At 33.1% G+C, this 17,502-nt stretch overlaps 1 protein-coding gene across 1 annotated transcript; it reads left to right on the top strand.

Annotated features, from left to right (window-relative positions):
- The first annotated feature begins 4,611 nt into the window (after positions 1-4,611).
- Positions 4,612-16,287, top strand: LOC133781392 (uncharacterized). Its single transcript, XM_062220364.1, has 13 exons — positions 4,612-5,122; positions 5,191-6,336; positions 6,418-6,745; positions 6,843-7,098; positions 7,214-7,430; positions 7,565-7,914; positions 8,001-8,423; positions 8,711-9,893; positions 10,057-10,404; positions 10,823-12,150; positions 12,240-12,302; positions 14,449-15,651; positions 15,742-16,287. Exons 1-10 carry the CDS (start codon positions 5,072-5,074, stop codon positions 12,008-12,010), a joined length of 5,490 nt encoding a protein of 1,829 aa, XP_062076348.1. The 5' UTR covers positions 4,612-5,071; the 3' UTR covers positions 12,011-12,150; positions 12,240-12,302; positions 14,449-15,651; positions 15,742-16,287.
- Positions 16,288-17,502: the final 1,215 nt, after the last annotated feature.

The following is a 17,502-nucleotide window of genomic DNA, read 5'->3' as shown; positions in this document are numbered from 1 at the left end:
TTTTAGGACACTTTTGAGGATACTCACCTAAATGTGAATCTTAAAAACAGCTCCTGAATTTTTAAGAATCGTGTTGTGAGTCCTAAAAAATGTGTCCTAAAAATTTGAATTTAAATAAATTATAAATTCCCTCAAATCCCTCAAATCACTCACTATTATAAAAAAACGCAAAAATAACTCAAATGTCTCTCTCTCTCCTCGGTTCTCTCTCTCTCTCTCCCGAAGCTCCCCCTCTCTCTAGCTCGTCTCTACCGTGGCCAAACGGTCGCCTGGTCGTCGCCTCCAAACGCCACGCGCCGCCTCAGCAGATGCGCCGCCCCCTGAAACCTCTAACCCCAGGAGCTTAGCCCCTCACGCGCCTCCTAAGACCCTTAAAGTGCTCGTCGAAGTTTATGCGATTTTGGGTTTTTCTCCAACAATCCGACCACTTTTCGACCACCTTGAGCCACCACGAGATGAACCATCACCACCATCATATTCCTTGCATCTTGGGCTTCAAAACCCAACTAAAAAATTAGACCCAATGGCCACCGTGGAGTGGTGGCGCCGCCACTTACTCTGACCACGTCGCGAGTCCTAAAAAATCTCAGTTTTTAAGGCTCTCCAATAAATATCTCGCGAGTCTTAAAAAATCTCAGTTTTTAATGCTCTCAAATAAATGACTCGCGCCTTGCGAGTCCTAAAAAATCTTTTTTGTAGTAGTATTTTGGTCATTTTTTTTAATGTAGCCTAGTAGATATTTGGTCATTAAATATATACAAATATTTATGTGCCTACATCTAGCTAGTTTGAAATAATATAAGGAAAATATTAAAAAGTATTAAATACTTTATTATAAAATGTGAGATAATTTTTAAAATTTTAACACAAATAACAATCTCAGAAACAAAACTACAATTCAAACTAATTAATCCAAATAACAAAACATAACATTATATTTGGCCAAATAAATTCAAGAAATTAATATAGTTTTCAAAACTAACTATAAAAGGCCGAAGAATATGAAAAAATTAAATAGAGATCCTACTACAGTTGTCCTAAAATATCTTGTATTACCGCAATGACTCTTGTATATATGTAATATATTGAAAAAAATAGTACAACATTGAATATAAATTCTTTATTTTCACATACTTGGCTAAGCTAAAATTATCAATTGATAATTAGGTCTAACAAAATTGAGCATTGCTATATAACAACTTATAATGTCCAACACCACATTATATTAAGAGAATATGCTTCATGCAAAATACCAAAATGATACCATCTGTTTTGATATCCATACCAAAATAGTACCTTAGACCTATTTTTAGTAAAAGTTTTTTTTTTCAAACACACTTTTACCCTTACTTATATATTATGTTTATAACTAAAGTTATTTATAATTATTTAAATAAACTTAAATAAAATATAAATAATAATAAAACTTAAATACATTAATATAATTGAATAAATAATAATAGTATAAGTTTATTTAAGTTAAAATCAAATATTAAATAATAAATCAATGTAATACTTGATTTTATTTATTTTGTTTTTATTTTTTTAATTTCTTTAAGTTTATATGATTTTTAAAATAAAATTTAAGCATTATTAGTTTATTGAAAGAATTACAAATATAATTTTAATCATAGAAAAAATATATAAGTGAGAGTAAAAAAGTTTTTTAGAAAATAAATTTGTCTAAAATCGATTTAGGGTAGTATTTTGGTTTAAATAAAAAAACATAATGTACCATTTTGGTATTTATGAAAATTAGAAGACATATTTGGTATTTTATATTTACTTAAGAAACCAAAATAGTATATTCACTTATATTAAAGAGTACAATTTATCATAGGATGTCAATTATTATGTTTTAAAATAAAATATATGAAATACGACACTACAAAGTGTTTAGTAATACTCGCAAACTTAATAAAAAAAACAGAATGTACTACAATGTCATCACTAAAAAGTTTGTGACTAAAAATATTAGTCACAAAAATTATAATTTTTTGTTACTAAATATATTTTTAGTTACTTATTATTTTATAAATAAAATAATAGTTTGTGATTAAAACTACATTAGTGATAATTTGTGATTAAATATAATATTTTAGCCACAAATAATTTTTTATTGTGACTAAAAGTGATATTTAGTTACCCAAAATATAAGTTCTAACTAAAAAGTAAATACCTTTATTTGTAGTGGAAGTTAGGACCAATAACCTCTCCTGCTGCTGCTGACCCACACTAGTACAAACAAAGAATACAATACTTTATATGTTGTTGAAGATTAATAACGTTATGCATGATTATTATTTTAATTTGAATAAGAAAGGTATATTATTTTACTATTTGAAATGTGAATGCCTTAAATAATAGCTTACTTTTTTACTATTATCAAATATGACTTTAAAAAAATGGGTTTATACTTTTTTGGACCTTGTGTTTTGTTTCATTACCTGTTTGGACCATGTGTTTTGATAAATTATTTTTTGGACCCTATGTTTTGTAAAATTGTTAAAATAGAACCCTAAACCCAATTTTGGTAAATGTTTTCTCAACTAAAATTATAAATAATTTACGAAACTAACAATTCAGAACAAAAATAAAATTATTCTGCTTAAAAATTGTATTGTTATATTCAATTTTTTCTTCATCAAAATTAAGTTAAGGTTCTATTTTAACTATTTTATAAAACATAGAGTCCAAAATATAATTTGTTAAAATAGAGGGTCTAAAATATAAGTTGTTGAAGATTAATAACGTTATGCATGATTATTTTTTTAACGTTTGAATAATAAAGGTATATTATTTTACTATTTGAAATGTGAATGCCTTAAGTAATAGCTTACTTTTTTACTATTATCAAATATGACTTAAAAAAGACAACAAAGTCAGCAGTAGAATATCATTAAGATTTTTTCTTTTCTTTTCTTTTTTTTGCTTTAGTAATTGTGGTAGAGAAGAGAAGAGAGTACTTCAGAGTTGAGGTATCAGCTTATAGTAAAGTAGCTCAGAGTCTAAGGAATGGATATTATCGATGTGATGTTACACTACGTAGCTTAGTGGCTACGCATTCATGGTAAAAAAAAGCCAAAGCTATATGCAAAGTTATAAAGTTCTTGGAAATACAATACACTACTTACTGCTTTCTCTTTTTCTTTTCTGCACAAAACCAATTCTATCTAGTTTACTCTCATCTGTAATATTTGTACATATTGAGTGAGTGAGTGAGTTATCTTATACCTATACTTGTGATGATGAAAGGAGAAGCTTCACAATCTCAGAATAATAACAAGAAATTATTATCTGCTGCTGATCGTTATATAGACACTCTGTTCTCTTGGTCTCTTGAAGACGTTTTCAATGAAAATCTTTTCATCAACAAGGTTAGTTTGTTTTGGTTTCATATATTATTTGCCTGATCATGGTTATAGGCTTGGTGATCTATGTATGAGCTCTGTGTTCTATTTTTCTTCCTCTTATTTGTTTTAGGATTTTGGGAAAATACAGAGTTCGATCAGAGCTCATTCTAAAGCTCTTTCCCACTATCACATTGCCCATTTTGTTGATAAGTGTTTACTTAAACCATCATTAGGCCATTTGGTTTACTATTATGATTCATTTTCCATAAGTATATATAACTTTTTAACTAAGTTTTCATTATTTCCTTCATGGTTCCGTAATATTATTGTGAGCAGACTAGATAATATGTGTTTATATATATATATATATATATAAATATTAGATACAAGTAAAGCAGTGTGTATTGTATGTTTGCTTAGTTTTATTATTTGTAGGATTTATTAATTATATTTATTAAATTTGTATCATTATCATATAAATTTCAAATAAATAAACAATATTATATATAAAAAAAATGCTATAAACATATTAAATGAAAAATTAAACCATACAATGTTTATGATTTTTTAAAATATATATAATACGATAATATTTTTAAACATAAATGATAATTTTTTTAATAAAAATTAAGATTATGTATTATATATTATTATTATAATAATATTTTATAATATTTAAATTTATATTGATACAAGTATTATTATAATATTTGAATTCATATTAATATATTTAGCAAAAATTAGGATTATCATAATAATATTTTATAATATTTAAATTTATATTAATATTATTATTATATATGTAGTCTTATATTAAATATTATTATAATAATAATATTTGAATTTATATTAATATAATGGATAAATATCTATTTTTAAATTAGTTTTAAAGATATATTTAGTTAAATATTTAGAATATTGTTAAAATTAACAAAAACAAACTCATTAAACTAATAATTTCCATTATATATACACTTTTTATATAAGATATATATAATTTAAATTCCTATTTTAAGCAAAAAGTTGAATGTGTACAATTTGACTGCAATTGAAAAAAATTATTTTCTCAACTCTATTTGCAGAGTTTTGGGTGCTTCTCCGCACCATTATTCTTATGATATATACCCTTACTTTGGCTTCTGAAGAGTAGTGTGACTGCTCCAATCATTTTGTACACTTCCAAGAAGCTTTTTCATTCATAAAAAACATCCATTAATTCATTCATTTTGATTTAATTTTTTGTAGATTGAAAGGATTCCGGACTCATTTCAATCAGTCAAGCATTATTTGGGGTCTTATGTGAACCCTTTATTGGAAGAAACACGAGCTGAACTGCACTCAACCATGGAAATCCTATATGGAGCGCCTTTCGCTGAGGTAACAGCTTTCGAAGAAGCTAAACCATATGGGAAAAACAAGTATAAACTTGGAGTTAATGACTGGAGAAACAAACACAGCAAAGGTGGCAAGGAGCCTTACAGGACTTTGCCTGGAGATTATTTGTCTTAGCAAATGGCAAACCAGAAACTGTTTATGATCTCCAAAGGGTAGGAAGATCTTGGTCTTTCCTATCACTCATTGATCTCATTGGCGATGATAGTACGACATTCACAGTGAAGTCATCAGCAGAGCTTAGACATGACATTCATAAGAAGCCACTGTTCATCGTTTTCTTGGCAAATTTGACCCCTCTCAAAAGAATATGGGAAGCACTGCACATGTCGTGCAATGTGGAGTTTCTAGATAAAGTTCTATGCATTGATTCTGAGGTGAGTTTTCTTCTTTTTTCTTCACATACTAATGTGGAATATATACTGAAATTTCTTTGTGATAACAGGCTAAGAGAGAGTACTGCGATGGCTGTTTCAGATTAAGTAATGGAATATGGGATGAAAAATTGGTTAAGAAGTTACCTTTTGAGCTGAATATGTCCCAGACCAAAGCAGCTCTCTCTTGTCTTCATATGATGGATTGCAGGAGAAGATCTTCTTTGGAACTTATATGGGGTCCCCCGGGGACAGGGAAAACGAAAACTACCAGTACTCTTCTTGTCACCCTATTGAGAATGAACTATAAAACTCTTGTGTGTGCTCCCACGAATGTTGCAATCACTGAAGTAGCATCTCGTGTTCTGAAGATGGTATTGGATACATGTGGTGATGGCCCGTTCTGTTCGTTGGGAAATATTCTTCTTTTTGGCACCAAGGAGAGACTGAACATTGGTTCAGATCTGAAAGTTATATACATGGATGATCGAGTTGAAAAGCTTGAAAAGTGCTTCAGATCATTTGGTTGGAGACATAGCTTGACTTCCATGATAGATCTTCTTGAAAATTCTGTTTCTCAGTACAATAACATTTTGGAAAGTGAGTCAACCAAAGACAGAAATGGTTGTGAAGTTGGCAAGAAAAAAGTTCCAGCATTTCTTCAGTATGTGAGAGAAACATTTAACATGGCTTTTTCAGAACTCAAAGAGTACTTCTCTATCATCTGTACACATACAGCGAAGAATTACATTTCGGGGAAACTATTTCAGCATATGGTCTCCCTTGTTGGCTCACTTGTTTCTTTTCAGTCATTGCTATGCAAAGAGAGAGTGGTTTCTGAAGTAGTGGAAAAACTATTTTCTTGTGCAGAAGTAAATGATGCTGATGATATATCATTGAGGCTCAGTATGAAGAGAAAGGAATGTGTTTCAAGTATGAGAGCTCTTCGCGATTCCCTTAACAGGCTCGACTTTTCTTGGTTTAAGGACGAAAAAACAATAAGGAGATTCTGTTTGGAAAATGCTTCACTAATTCTTTGTACTGTATCAAGTTCTTATAAGCTGCATCGTTTGAAAATTAAGCCAGGGATTTTGATCATTGATGAAGCTGCACAACTGAAGGAGTGTGAATCAACCATACCTCTTCAACTTCCTGGTGTAAAGCATGCTATTCTTGTTGGTGATGAATGGCAATTACCAGCAACTGTCAAAAGCAAAGTAAGAACTTATTTATTGTTCTTATTACTAAATTACACAAATCCTAGCTAAGTTTTTACCTTTTGTATGTTTGTTGTATAGGTTTCTGAGAAAGCTGGCTTCGGAAGAAGTTTGTTTGAAAGGCTGAGTTCACAAAATCATCCAAAGCAACTCCTTAATATGCAATACAGAATGCATCCATCAATAAGCATGTTCCCAAATTCACTGTTCTATCGTAGCCAGCTATTGGATGCTGCTAGTGTTAAGATGAAAAGCTATGAAAGGAGTTATCTTCCAGGTCCAATGTTTGGTTCATATTCTTTTATAAATATAATTGGTGGAAGAGAGCAGAAGGATGGCGATGGACGCAGTCGAAAAAATTTGGTTGAGGTAGCTGTTATCATGAGAATACTACAAAAATTGTACCAAGGTATATAAATTTCAAGGTATTTAAGAAAAATATATAAATTTGCATGAAATTTATTACAATGAATAACTCATTTTTCTTAGCTTGGTATGTTTTTCAGCCTGGTTTAAGTCCAAATATGAGCTCAGTATCGGTATTGTTTCTCCATATGCTGCTCAAGTGGTTGAAATTCAAACCCAACTTGGGTTTAGGTACAATGAAAAGAATGGCTTTCAAGTAAAGGTGAAGACAATTGATGGCTTTCAGGGTGGGGAAGAGGACATAATAATAATGTCTACTGTACGCTGCAGTGGTTCTCATTCACTGGATTTCATATCCAAACCACAACGAATTAATGTTGCTCTAACAAGGGCCAGGTATGTATGACAAACACTACATAGGCAAACTATGTGAAGTAAATTCTTCAATGGTTTTCATTAAGATTATAACTTCATAACAGAAAATAACCATCGACCCTTTTCATGATTTCAGGCACTGCCTCTGGATTTTGGGTGAGGAAAGAACTCTGGTTAAGAGTCTTACTGTTTGGACACCTATTGTCATTGATGCAAAAAATAGAAAATGCTTCTTTAATGCTGACAGAGATGATGATTTGGCCAAGGCTATAACAGAGGTCAAGAAAGAGTCTGGTCAATTTGATGATATGATCCATAATGATGGTATACTTTTCAAGCGTTCAAAGTGGAAGGTACTGCGTTTTCACATGCATTTACTGCTACTCTGTCTCTTTTTGAGTCAATATAGTTTAACATAGTATTTACTCTATTTGGCTTCTACATCTATACTAAAGGAGCTTCTTTTGTACATCTCCAAATATTGTAGGTTTTTTTCAGTGAAAACTTTCTAAAGTCGTTCAAAAACCTTGAAGTAGTTGAAGCGAAGAAACCAGTTATTAAACTTTTACTTAAGCTTTCTGATGGCTGGAGACCAAGGGGGTCTAGTGTATCACTCTGTGCAAACTCTTTGCAAATTATGAGTCATAAGGTTGAAGGTTTTTATGTGGTCAGCACTGTTGGCATAGCAAAAGAGCATTCAGAATACATACAAGTTTTGAAGATCTGGGATTTGTTGCCTTATCAAGAAATTCCAACGTTAAAAAACCAGCTTGATATTGTTTTTGACAAGTACACAGAAGAATTCATCAACAATTGCAATGAAAGGTGCTTGGAAGGGTATGCTAACTCCTTTAGTTTGTGTTTAAGTAGTAATACTTTTCTATTCTTTGATTTGGTTTGATTTTTCTGGTTTTTGTCCCTAGAAAATTGGAAATCCCAAAGAGTTGGCCGCTCTCTTCGAACATTGGTTGGTTTGAGGATCTCCATATGATCCCAATGAAATTCTACTCCCTGTCAAATTGTGTAGTGAATCACATGCTATCTGACCGCGATGGTAGAGAACTGGATCTCCCTTTTGAAGTACCAGACCAAGAAAGAGAGATCATCCTTTTCCCTACAAGTACATTTGTATTGGGACGGTCAGGTACTGGAAAAACTACTGTTTTATCAATGAAGTTGTTCCAAAAAGAATATATGCATCGCCTGAAAATGGAAGGACTTTATGGAGCGAAAAGAAATAGGATTCGAAATGTTGATAAAAAGAATGTTGTTTTTCGCCAGCTTTTTGTGACAGCAACTCCTAAGCTTTGTGATACTGTCAAGAAATGCATTTCCTACTTGAGAAGGTGTGTAAAAACATTCATATGACAATATTTTACACATTTTGTATGAAAAATATCAATACCAAAACAAATTTTTAGGGGGGTTCGAAAGTAATATTTCTAGGATCTTGATCTAATAAATACTAACATTATGATATAGAGAGTTTGAGTCTTTTGCATGTAAATATGAATATTAAACCAATCAAATTTGATAGATAAATAATTTAAAAGCACATAGAAATTAAAGTAATCTTTACTTGTATGTGTTTTACTTTACTGTAAATATAATGTTTCCACAAATTTTCTTGCAGTGGTAGTCCTTCAGCTGAAAGTGGTCTGATTGATGAGGAGAATATTGATAATGAAGACTCAGGATTAAATAACATCCCAGACTCCTTTCATGGCATTCCCCTTAATTCATATCCTCTTGTCATAACATTCCATAAGTTCTTGATGATGCTTGATGGAACACTGAGAAAATCTTATTTCCAAAGATTCCTTGACATAGATGAAGTTTCTCAGTGTCAAATACCCAATTCAAGATCAAATATATTTCATTCCTTGTTAAGGACCAAGGAAGTGGATTATAAGAGATTTTGTTCACAGTATTGGCCTTCTTTTGATTCCCAATTAACGAAAAAGCTCGATCCTTCTTGTGTCTTTACTCAGATAGTTTCTCATATCAAAGGCAGCCTGCAAGCCTTGGAAACAAATGATGGTAAACTCACAAGGAAGAACTATGTTATGTTGTCAAATGGATGTGGCTCTAGTTTAAGGACGAAGGAAAGAGAGATGGTATATGATATATTTCAGATTTATGAAAAACTGAAGTTGGAAAGTGGTGAATTTGATTTGGCTGATTTTGTAAATGATCTTCATTTTCGACTCAGACAACAAGGATATGGTGGTGACAAAATGAATTTTGTGTATATTGATGAGGTGCAAGACCTCACAATGAGTCAAGTTGCTTTGTTCAAGCATGTATGCAGTAACTTGGAAGAGGGTTTTGTTTTCTCTGGAGATGTTGCAAAACCAGCTGCTGGGGGAATCGGTTGCAGGATTCAAGATATGCGATCTGTTATTTGTAACAAGTTTTTTTTGAAGCCCATGATGAACATGAAAGGAAAAGGAGGACATATCACCAACATGTTTAGTTTGACTCGAAACTTTCGTAGCCATGGTGGTATTCTAAAACTATCAGAAAGTGTTATTGAACTGATGTATCGTTTCTTCCCTCTATCTATTGATATTATTGATCATGACACCTATATGGTCCCTGGTGAGGCTCCAATTTTACTTCAATCTGAGAAGAGTGAAAATGCAATCATAAAACTTTTTGGGAAAGGTGACAGCTTAAGCAAAAATGTCAATGGTTTTGGTGCGGAGCAGGCAATTTTGGTCAGAGATGAAACCGCTCGACAAAGTATACAGGACATTGTTGGAAAGCAAGCTCTTATCATAACAATACTTGAATGCAAGGACTTAGAGTTTCAGGTAACTGCTATATCTAATATGTCCTTGTATTATCTATGAAAGTATTGATTTTCTAGCACTATTTTTTCTGGTTTTTTTTCTAAATTGCCTAGCAGAAATTTCTTGTGAATTGCTATAGTCTCTCTATGCTATTCTGGTGAAATAACATTATGACCCGTTGTAGGATGTACTGTTGTACAACTTTTTTGGATCGTCCCCTCTTAGAATGCAGTGGAGTCTTATATATAAATACATGAATGAGCAAGATCTGTTAGACTCCACATCACTGCATTTTCCTCTTTTCAACGAGAGCAAACACAGGATTTTGTTGGCTGAGCTGAAACAATTACATGCTGCCATTTCTTGCACAAAGAATAGGCTGTGGATTTGTGATGACACAGAATTTTCCAAACCTATGTTTGACTATTGGATGAAGAAGAGCCTTGTGCAAGTTCAGCAGCTGGACGATTCACTTGCTCTGTCAATGCAAGGCCCAAGCAGTCCACAAGAGTGGAAATGGAGGGGTCTAAAGGTTTGTTTGTTTCTCTGTCGCTTATTTTTTCAAGAATAGTGAAAATGTAGCTTATGTTTGATGATGTGAATGTGATCATCTTTGAGTGTTATTCTTCTTACTGTCATTCATCATCTTTTTCATACATATACAGATATACCATGCACACATCTATGAAATGGCTACACTTTGCTTTGAAAAAGCACATGACACACTTTGGAAAAGGAAGTCCAAAGTTGCTGATTGTTAAGCCAAATTAAGTATCATTATATTTATACTTAACTTTACTTAATTAATATGTAAATGGTAGTGTATAGGGTACACGTGTCCTTTTGGTTTACACTGTACAGATACTTTGTATATATAGTCTGTCTTGTACCTTTGTAACATTCTTCAATAACAGAATTTATACAATTTCTCATTCTCTTCTTGGTATCAGAGCTCAGCTGCTCCTTCAATGGCGACAGACAACTCTCCTTCTTCAGTTAGCCAACAAACCCCAATCTCTTCCCCCATTACTGCTCCCACTGAAGACCCTACCTCTTCTTTTTCTCCACAGCTCAGTTTTCCTTCTCTCAACCCGTCTTTTACTGTCAAACTTGATTCTGAGAATTACATGATTTGGAAAAATCAAATACTCAATGTGGTTATGGCTCAAGGTTTGGAAGACTATCTTGATGGTTCTATCTCGGAGCCTGTTCGTTTTCTTGACCCACCCCTCAATACTTCCCCTAACCCTCTTTACAATACCTGGCAACGATGCAATCGCCTCCTCATGTCTTGGCTTTATGCATCCCTCACTGATGATATGCTTGCTCACATTGTCTCTTACACTACTGCTGCCGAAATCTGGGTTTCCTTGGCTGAATATTTCGAGGCGGTCACCATGGCTCACCTCGGCGATCTTCGCACTGCTTTGCAAAGCCTCAAGAAGAACAACCTATCGATTACTGCTTACATTCAGAAATTGAAGACCATCTGCAATCGCCTTGCTGCGATTGGTGAGCCAGTATCCCGTAACGACCATATTATTGCCCTTCTTGGTGGTCTTGGTAGGGATTATAACCCATTTGTTACTTCCTTTAAAATGCGTACTGATAAACCCTCTCTTGCAACTATTCATAGTCTTCTCATTAGTTTTGATGCCATGCTCCAATCTCAAAATGCCCTTGATCAGTTGGATCTGACTCACGCACATCTCACCCATACCAATCGTCCTAAACGCCCATTTTATTCCCCCAAACCCCCTGCTTCTACACCGCCCTCTTCTCCTTTTGTTCCTCGCTCCCCTGCCCTAGCTGCGGGTGTCTTGGGCAAACCTCCTGGCCCTCCTGGTGCCTGGCGTCCCTCTCACCCATCGTCTACTCAACCCCAATGTCAGATTTGTGGCAACTTTGGCCATACTGCTCTGGTGTGCTACCACCGAGCCAATTTTTCTTACCAACCATCTCCTTCCCCAACTAATCTCAATACATTTCTTCCCTCCTCTGAGTACTATACATTACAACAGCCTCCCACCCCATCTGCCCTGGTTTCATCTAAGTCGCCTCACTACAAGAATAAAGGCTATTTGCGACGGACATGGGAGTCCGCCGCTAATAATAGTAAGTATTTAAAAAAATATTAAAAAATATATTAGCCTCTCCAGTCCTAACGCCGACTCCATCTCGAACTGCTCTCTCCCTAACACGGAGCCTCTCCAGTCCCTCACGCTGGTTCGCCATAAACACGCGAACCCAATTGCCTCTTCTCTACGCTTAAACCCAGGTGAACCACTTTCTCGCATATATATATATATATATATAACAATGTATCTATATTCATATTGTGCTCTAATGTTTTTATACTTCTCTCAGTAAACGACAACTAGTGACCTACGCCGATTGGCCTCCTTCGCCACTGACCCATACCTCTCAGGCGTAAGTTTTAGTGTTTGAATTATCTATTTTTCCATTTTTTTTCTATTGTTTATGTTTATGCTTCAAGAATGATATGATTTGCTTTGTGGAGCAAAATTTTCTAATTGTACTTTCTGATATAACCAAGTGTATTTTTGTGTATTTTTCATGATGGTGTCTTTCTGTGTCACCTCCTTCACACCGAGCAGACCCACTATACATATGTAATCTGCTTTATTCTTATATATATATATATATATGGAAGACTGTTACTACCCATAAATGGGTACTAACAATTATGATGATTTGACAACATAGTGACTTGGTATAGCAAGTCACCAACAAGTAAATATTTTTTTTCTACATTAATTTCGAATTTAATTAATTTTTTTTTGCTATAATTAATGGTGTTTCGAACCAATGAGAAACAATAGCTATATTTAGAAATTGGCATGCATTTAAAAAATGAAAAGCTTACAATATTATATTTTCATAATAAATACACATTTTTCATCAGGTAATCTTTCCAAAAATTTGAAAAAAATCAAAATTTACTTTTAGAGATATTAATTAACAACTATAAATATGGACCATTGATTTTAATCCAATGATTAACATTAAAGTAACCATTTATGGGTAGTAACCGTTAAGAGTGCACCCATATATATATATATCATGTGTGTTTTGTTCTCCACATTTATTATTGTTGATTAAATGTTAAGCAAAATTTGTATCACACTTATAATCTCTTTCTATAGTATGTAGAAATTATTAATATAGTTTGTTAATTATTTTGTGTTTATAAATTTTATGTGAAATTTATTAATATTATAGAAAAATTAGGATGGATTTATTATTTTAATTTAAACCAAACAAGTGCATGCATTTTAAGCACTTGCAAAAGTTAGATTAATAAATTGATTAAAATAAATAAACTTGTGTAGGTCGTTGTTGTAAGTGATATAGAAACACTTGTTTTATACTAGCTACTTTTGTGCTCTCTGTTTTAATCATCTTCAATGGTGAATAATGGTGTATTTTATACTTATTTGCAATGTAATGCCTAACCAACATATTGCATTTTTTTATACTTAGTTTTATATTATTTTGGTTTGAATTTTTTTTTCGTGTATCTTTTGGTCTTAATTTTTTTCTTTATAAGGACAGCGACACACCCACGATCTCGACACACACACGACCTTGGCACACCCTCGACATGTGTGGATATATTTTTTGTATTTAATATTTTCTTTATCTGAACATATTTTTCTGAATAATTTATTTTGTATTTGTTTAGTGCACAATATTTGAGTTTTGAGTCTTTTAGTTAGTATCCTTGGTATGTAAATCTTGACATCTATTATTAAGATATATGTTTATTCTTACTTTATTTTTTAATTGCTTTCTTTCCTGCTATTTTAGGACTGTTTTGGTTAAAAACAAAATTTAAGTGATAATTTAAATTAATTTATAAAATATAATAATAGATGGTTTAGTATTAAGTAAAATATAGTATTTTTGTTAATATTGAATAAAGAGGATTTAAACTTGATCAATCAGATTATTAGCACCCATATTTTCTTTATCACCATTTTCTTAGTTATTTAATATTAATTAAACTAAGTGCTAGAAAAATATACAAATTCAATTAAAACTAATTTAAATTTTTAATTTTTTTTTTAATGTTTGAAATATTTTTAGATTTTATTAATAAATTTTGAATTATTTTTTATTTTAAAAAAAATTTTGTAATTATTTTTTAAATTAAAATTGAAACTAACTAATTATATCACGTCTGTGTTCCTCCATTGCCATTATTAGCGGTCACACCAAATTTTTTGAACTGCTTACTAATTTTTGTCAAAAAAAAAAGTATTTAGTCAAATAACTAACTAACTTTCATCGCAACTTGATATTTTTAATAGGGAAACTAATTATGTTTAGATTGTGAAATTTTTTGAAACAAATTTAAGATAGTTTATTTAATAAAAAAAAGTGAGTATAGAAAAAAAAAAAACAACAATAAGTGCATATTATCATGTTATTTTGTTCTTTTTTTCTCCTTTTTGCTTGAACATATGTTATTATTATTATTATTATTATTATAATTTGTAAAAATAGAAAAAAAAAATTAATTAGTAGTCCTGGTATGCTTCTCATATTTCAGATTTCATTGCTGGTTTAGCTTCTGAGTTTGCTATCAAAGATTTGGGCGACTTACACTATTTCTTGGGCATTGAAGTCTATCGTGATCCTACTGGTCTTCATCTCAGTCAGTCCAAATATATTTTGGATCTTCTTGCCCGGGCTGCCTTCTCCGACTCGAAACCAGCTGCTACCCCCATGTCAACTGCTCACGTTCTTTCTCTCCACTCTGGGGTACCTCTTCCTGATGGTTCTGAGTATCGTTCTATTGTCGGAGCACTCCAATATTGCACCTCAACCAGACCTGATATTGCTTTTAGTGTTAACAAGGCTTGTCAGTTTATGCACTCTCCTACGGATTCCCACTGGCTCGCTGTCAAGCGTATTCTCCGTTATCTGTCTGGCACTGTTGACTATGGTTTGTCCTATCAACTGTCTGCTGATTCCTCTGAGCTTTGTTACACTGATGCTGACTGGGCCTCTGTCCGGATGATCGCTCGAGTACTAGTGCGTTCTGCATCTTCCATGGTTTGAATCTTGTTTCCTGGTCCTCCAGCAAGCAGCGTGTTGTTTCTCGTTCTAGTACTGAGTCTGAGTATAGTAGCCTTGTAAATGGTACGGCTGAACTCCTGTGGCTTCGATCTTTGTTTTCTGATTTGCGTTACACGCTTCCTTCTTCCCCCACCCTCCTTTGTGACAATATTGGTGCCATTTACCTCAGCTTGAATCCTGTTTTTCATTCACGAACCAAACATGTCGAGCTCGATTACCACTTTGTGCGTGAAAAGGTTGCTGATAAGTCCCTCATTATTCGCTACACGCCTTCTGCTGAGCAGCTAGCTGATGCTCTCACTAAGCCCCTTGCTACTCCTCGTTTTGTTTCTCTTCGATCCAAGCTCACCGTCCTGCCTAGACCGCTGAGCTTGAGGGGGGCTGTTAAGCCAAATTAAGTATCATTATATTTATACTTAACTTTACTTAATTAATATGTAAATGGTAGTGTATAGGGTACACGTGTCCTTTTGGTTTACACTGTACAGATACTTTGTATATATAGTCTGTCTTGTACCTTTCGCTCCTTGAGCAGTAACATTCTTCAATAACAGAATTTATACAATTTCTCATTCTCTTCTCTGATCTTCACACTACAGCTGACCGTATGCGTGCTTCCAATCCTGAAGTAGCTAAATCTCTCTTTCGAGAAGCTGCTGAGATATTCCAAACGGTGGGAAAGTTTGATTCCCATGCTCTTGCTTAATTCCCATGAGATTTAGTAATTTTATCTAAATGAATTTCCTATTATTGGTTGGTGCAGGCATAATTTATTTGGACAAGTTTGGCGAGTTTGGGTTGCAGAGAGCTGGGGAATGCTTCTCCCTGGCAGGTCATTACCAGCAAGCTGCTGATGCCTATGCCAAGGGAAATTTGTTCTCAGAGTGTCTGAAAGTCTGTGCCAAAGGACTCTTATTTGAAAAGAGTTTGGAATACATACAATCCTGGAAACAGCAAGTCAAACAAGGCTTTGGTGTGACTGGTAGAGGCACAGAAATAGAAAAAACTAAACAAGAATTCTTGGAGAGTTGTGCTCTGTACTATTATAAGCTTGAAAACAAAAAATCTATGATGAGATTTGTTGAAGCTTTTAATTCCATGAATTCAATCCGTAAGTTCTTGCAGTCATTGGGTTGTTTTGATGAGCTTATGTCATTGGAAGAAAGATCAGGAAATTTTGTGGAAGCTGCAGAAATTGCAAAGCTCAGAGGAGATATACTAGCTGCAATAGATCTTTTTGAGAAAGCTGGGAAATTTAAAGAAGCAGCAACACTTATTCTTTCCCATGTTCTTTCCAACTCACTCTGGTCATCTGGTAAACAAAATGATAGTCTTCTTCTAACAAAAGCCAAGTCACTTGCCATGAATGAGACAAAAGATTTCTATGATTTTGTTTGCACAGAAGCTGATATTATTGCAAATAAGAAGAGTGGCCTTGCAGTGAGAAAATATGAAATGATTGCTTCTCAAAGACATAAGAGTGTCAGAGGAGAAATCCTATCTGTTTGGAGAGTTCTTGATGCTCATCTTGATACAAAGGTCATAGAGTATTTCTGGGAAGTACATGATGATCATCTGTTGCATTCACAACAACACATGATTTCTAAAATCTATGTTACAGTTGAGTCACTAGTCTATTTTAAAAAGTACAGTTTCAAATATTTTAAAAAGTACAATCCCAACGTCCTACAAAAACTATTATAAACACTAAAGAGAAAAAGCAGTTAGATTCTTCTGTTAATAGCTTGGTAAGGCATATTTTGTTAGAACTTAGAAAGACAGTTGTATAAGGTAAATGATATCCTTCCCCTTGAGGTAGAAATTGCAACTGACATAGGGGTAGAACTCCACAATTTTTACAATCTAAGAAATTGATAGGAACAACTGCATTGCATTTTTTTAAGACACAAACGCATATTGGTGCATATAAAAATACTAGATAAAACTGACTGTTGGCCCTTCTTTATGAAAGCTTTTCAACCACTGAAGCAATGGCATGTAAGAAAGTAGCAATTTAATCCAAAACCCAGATAGATGATTGCCCTATTCACAAAATTGAGTTCTAGAAGAAAGAACATGAATATTTTCATCCTAAAATGTGAAGTTCCATTGCTTCATTTAATAAATTGGTTTCTTAGATGATGAAATTAAAAAAAATAATAATAATAATAATTGCACTGGCCCAAACAGTTTGCAACTTAAGAGGGGAGGAATAATAATAATAATAATAATATTAATTAGTTTCCCAGAAAAAAGAAGAAAAAAAATGAATCTTTTTGCATCAATATATAATTGATTTGGAGCTCATGACTTGGTAGATACTCTTGCAGTATCTAATATTTTGATGGTGGTGATACTGGATTTGGCAGATGTTTTTAGAGATGATGGGTAAAAAAATACCAACAATTTCTTGAGAAGCCATATGAAATACATTTTCACGGCTCACACCTCCATCTCTTAAAAACAAGAACACTTTTTTTTTCCTTTTATAAGAATCTACAATAGGCAATGAACATCTATTTAC

The sequence above is a fragment of the Humulus lupulus genome, chromosome 6 (assembly GCF_963169125.1).
Source record: "Humulus lupulus chromosome 6, drHumLupu1.1, whole genome shotgun sequence".
In the NCBI taxonomy this organism is placed as follows: Eukaryota; Viridiplantae; Streptophyta; class Magnoliopsida; order Rosales; family Cannabaceae; genus Humulus; species Humulus lupulus.
This window is presented reverse-complemented; position numbering and strand designations above follow the sequence as displayed.

Bases quoted from the DNA above. Each gene is read 5' to 3' on its own strand.
- LOC133781392 (XM_062220364.1), top strand. From the start codon at position 5,072: ATGTCGTGCAATGTGGAGTTTCTAGATAAAGTTCTATGCATTGATTCT. The intron at 8,424-8,710 runs GTGTGTAAAAAC...ATTTTCTTGCAG, and splicing joins TGCATTTCCTACTTGAGAAG to TGGTAGTCCTTCAGCTGAAA. The intron at 10,405-10,822 runs GTTTGTTTGTTT...TCTTGGTATCAG, and splicing joins GGAAATGGAGGGGTCTAAAG to AGCTCAGCTGCTCCTTCAAT.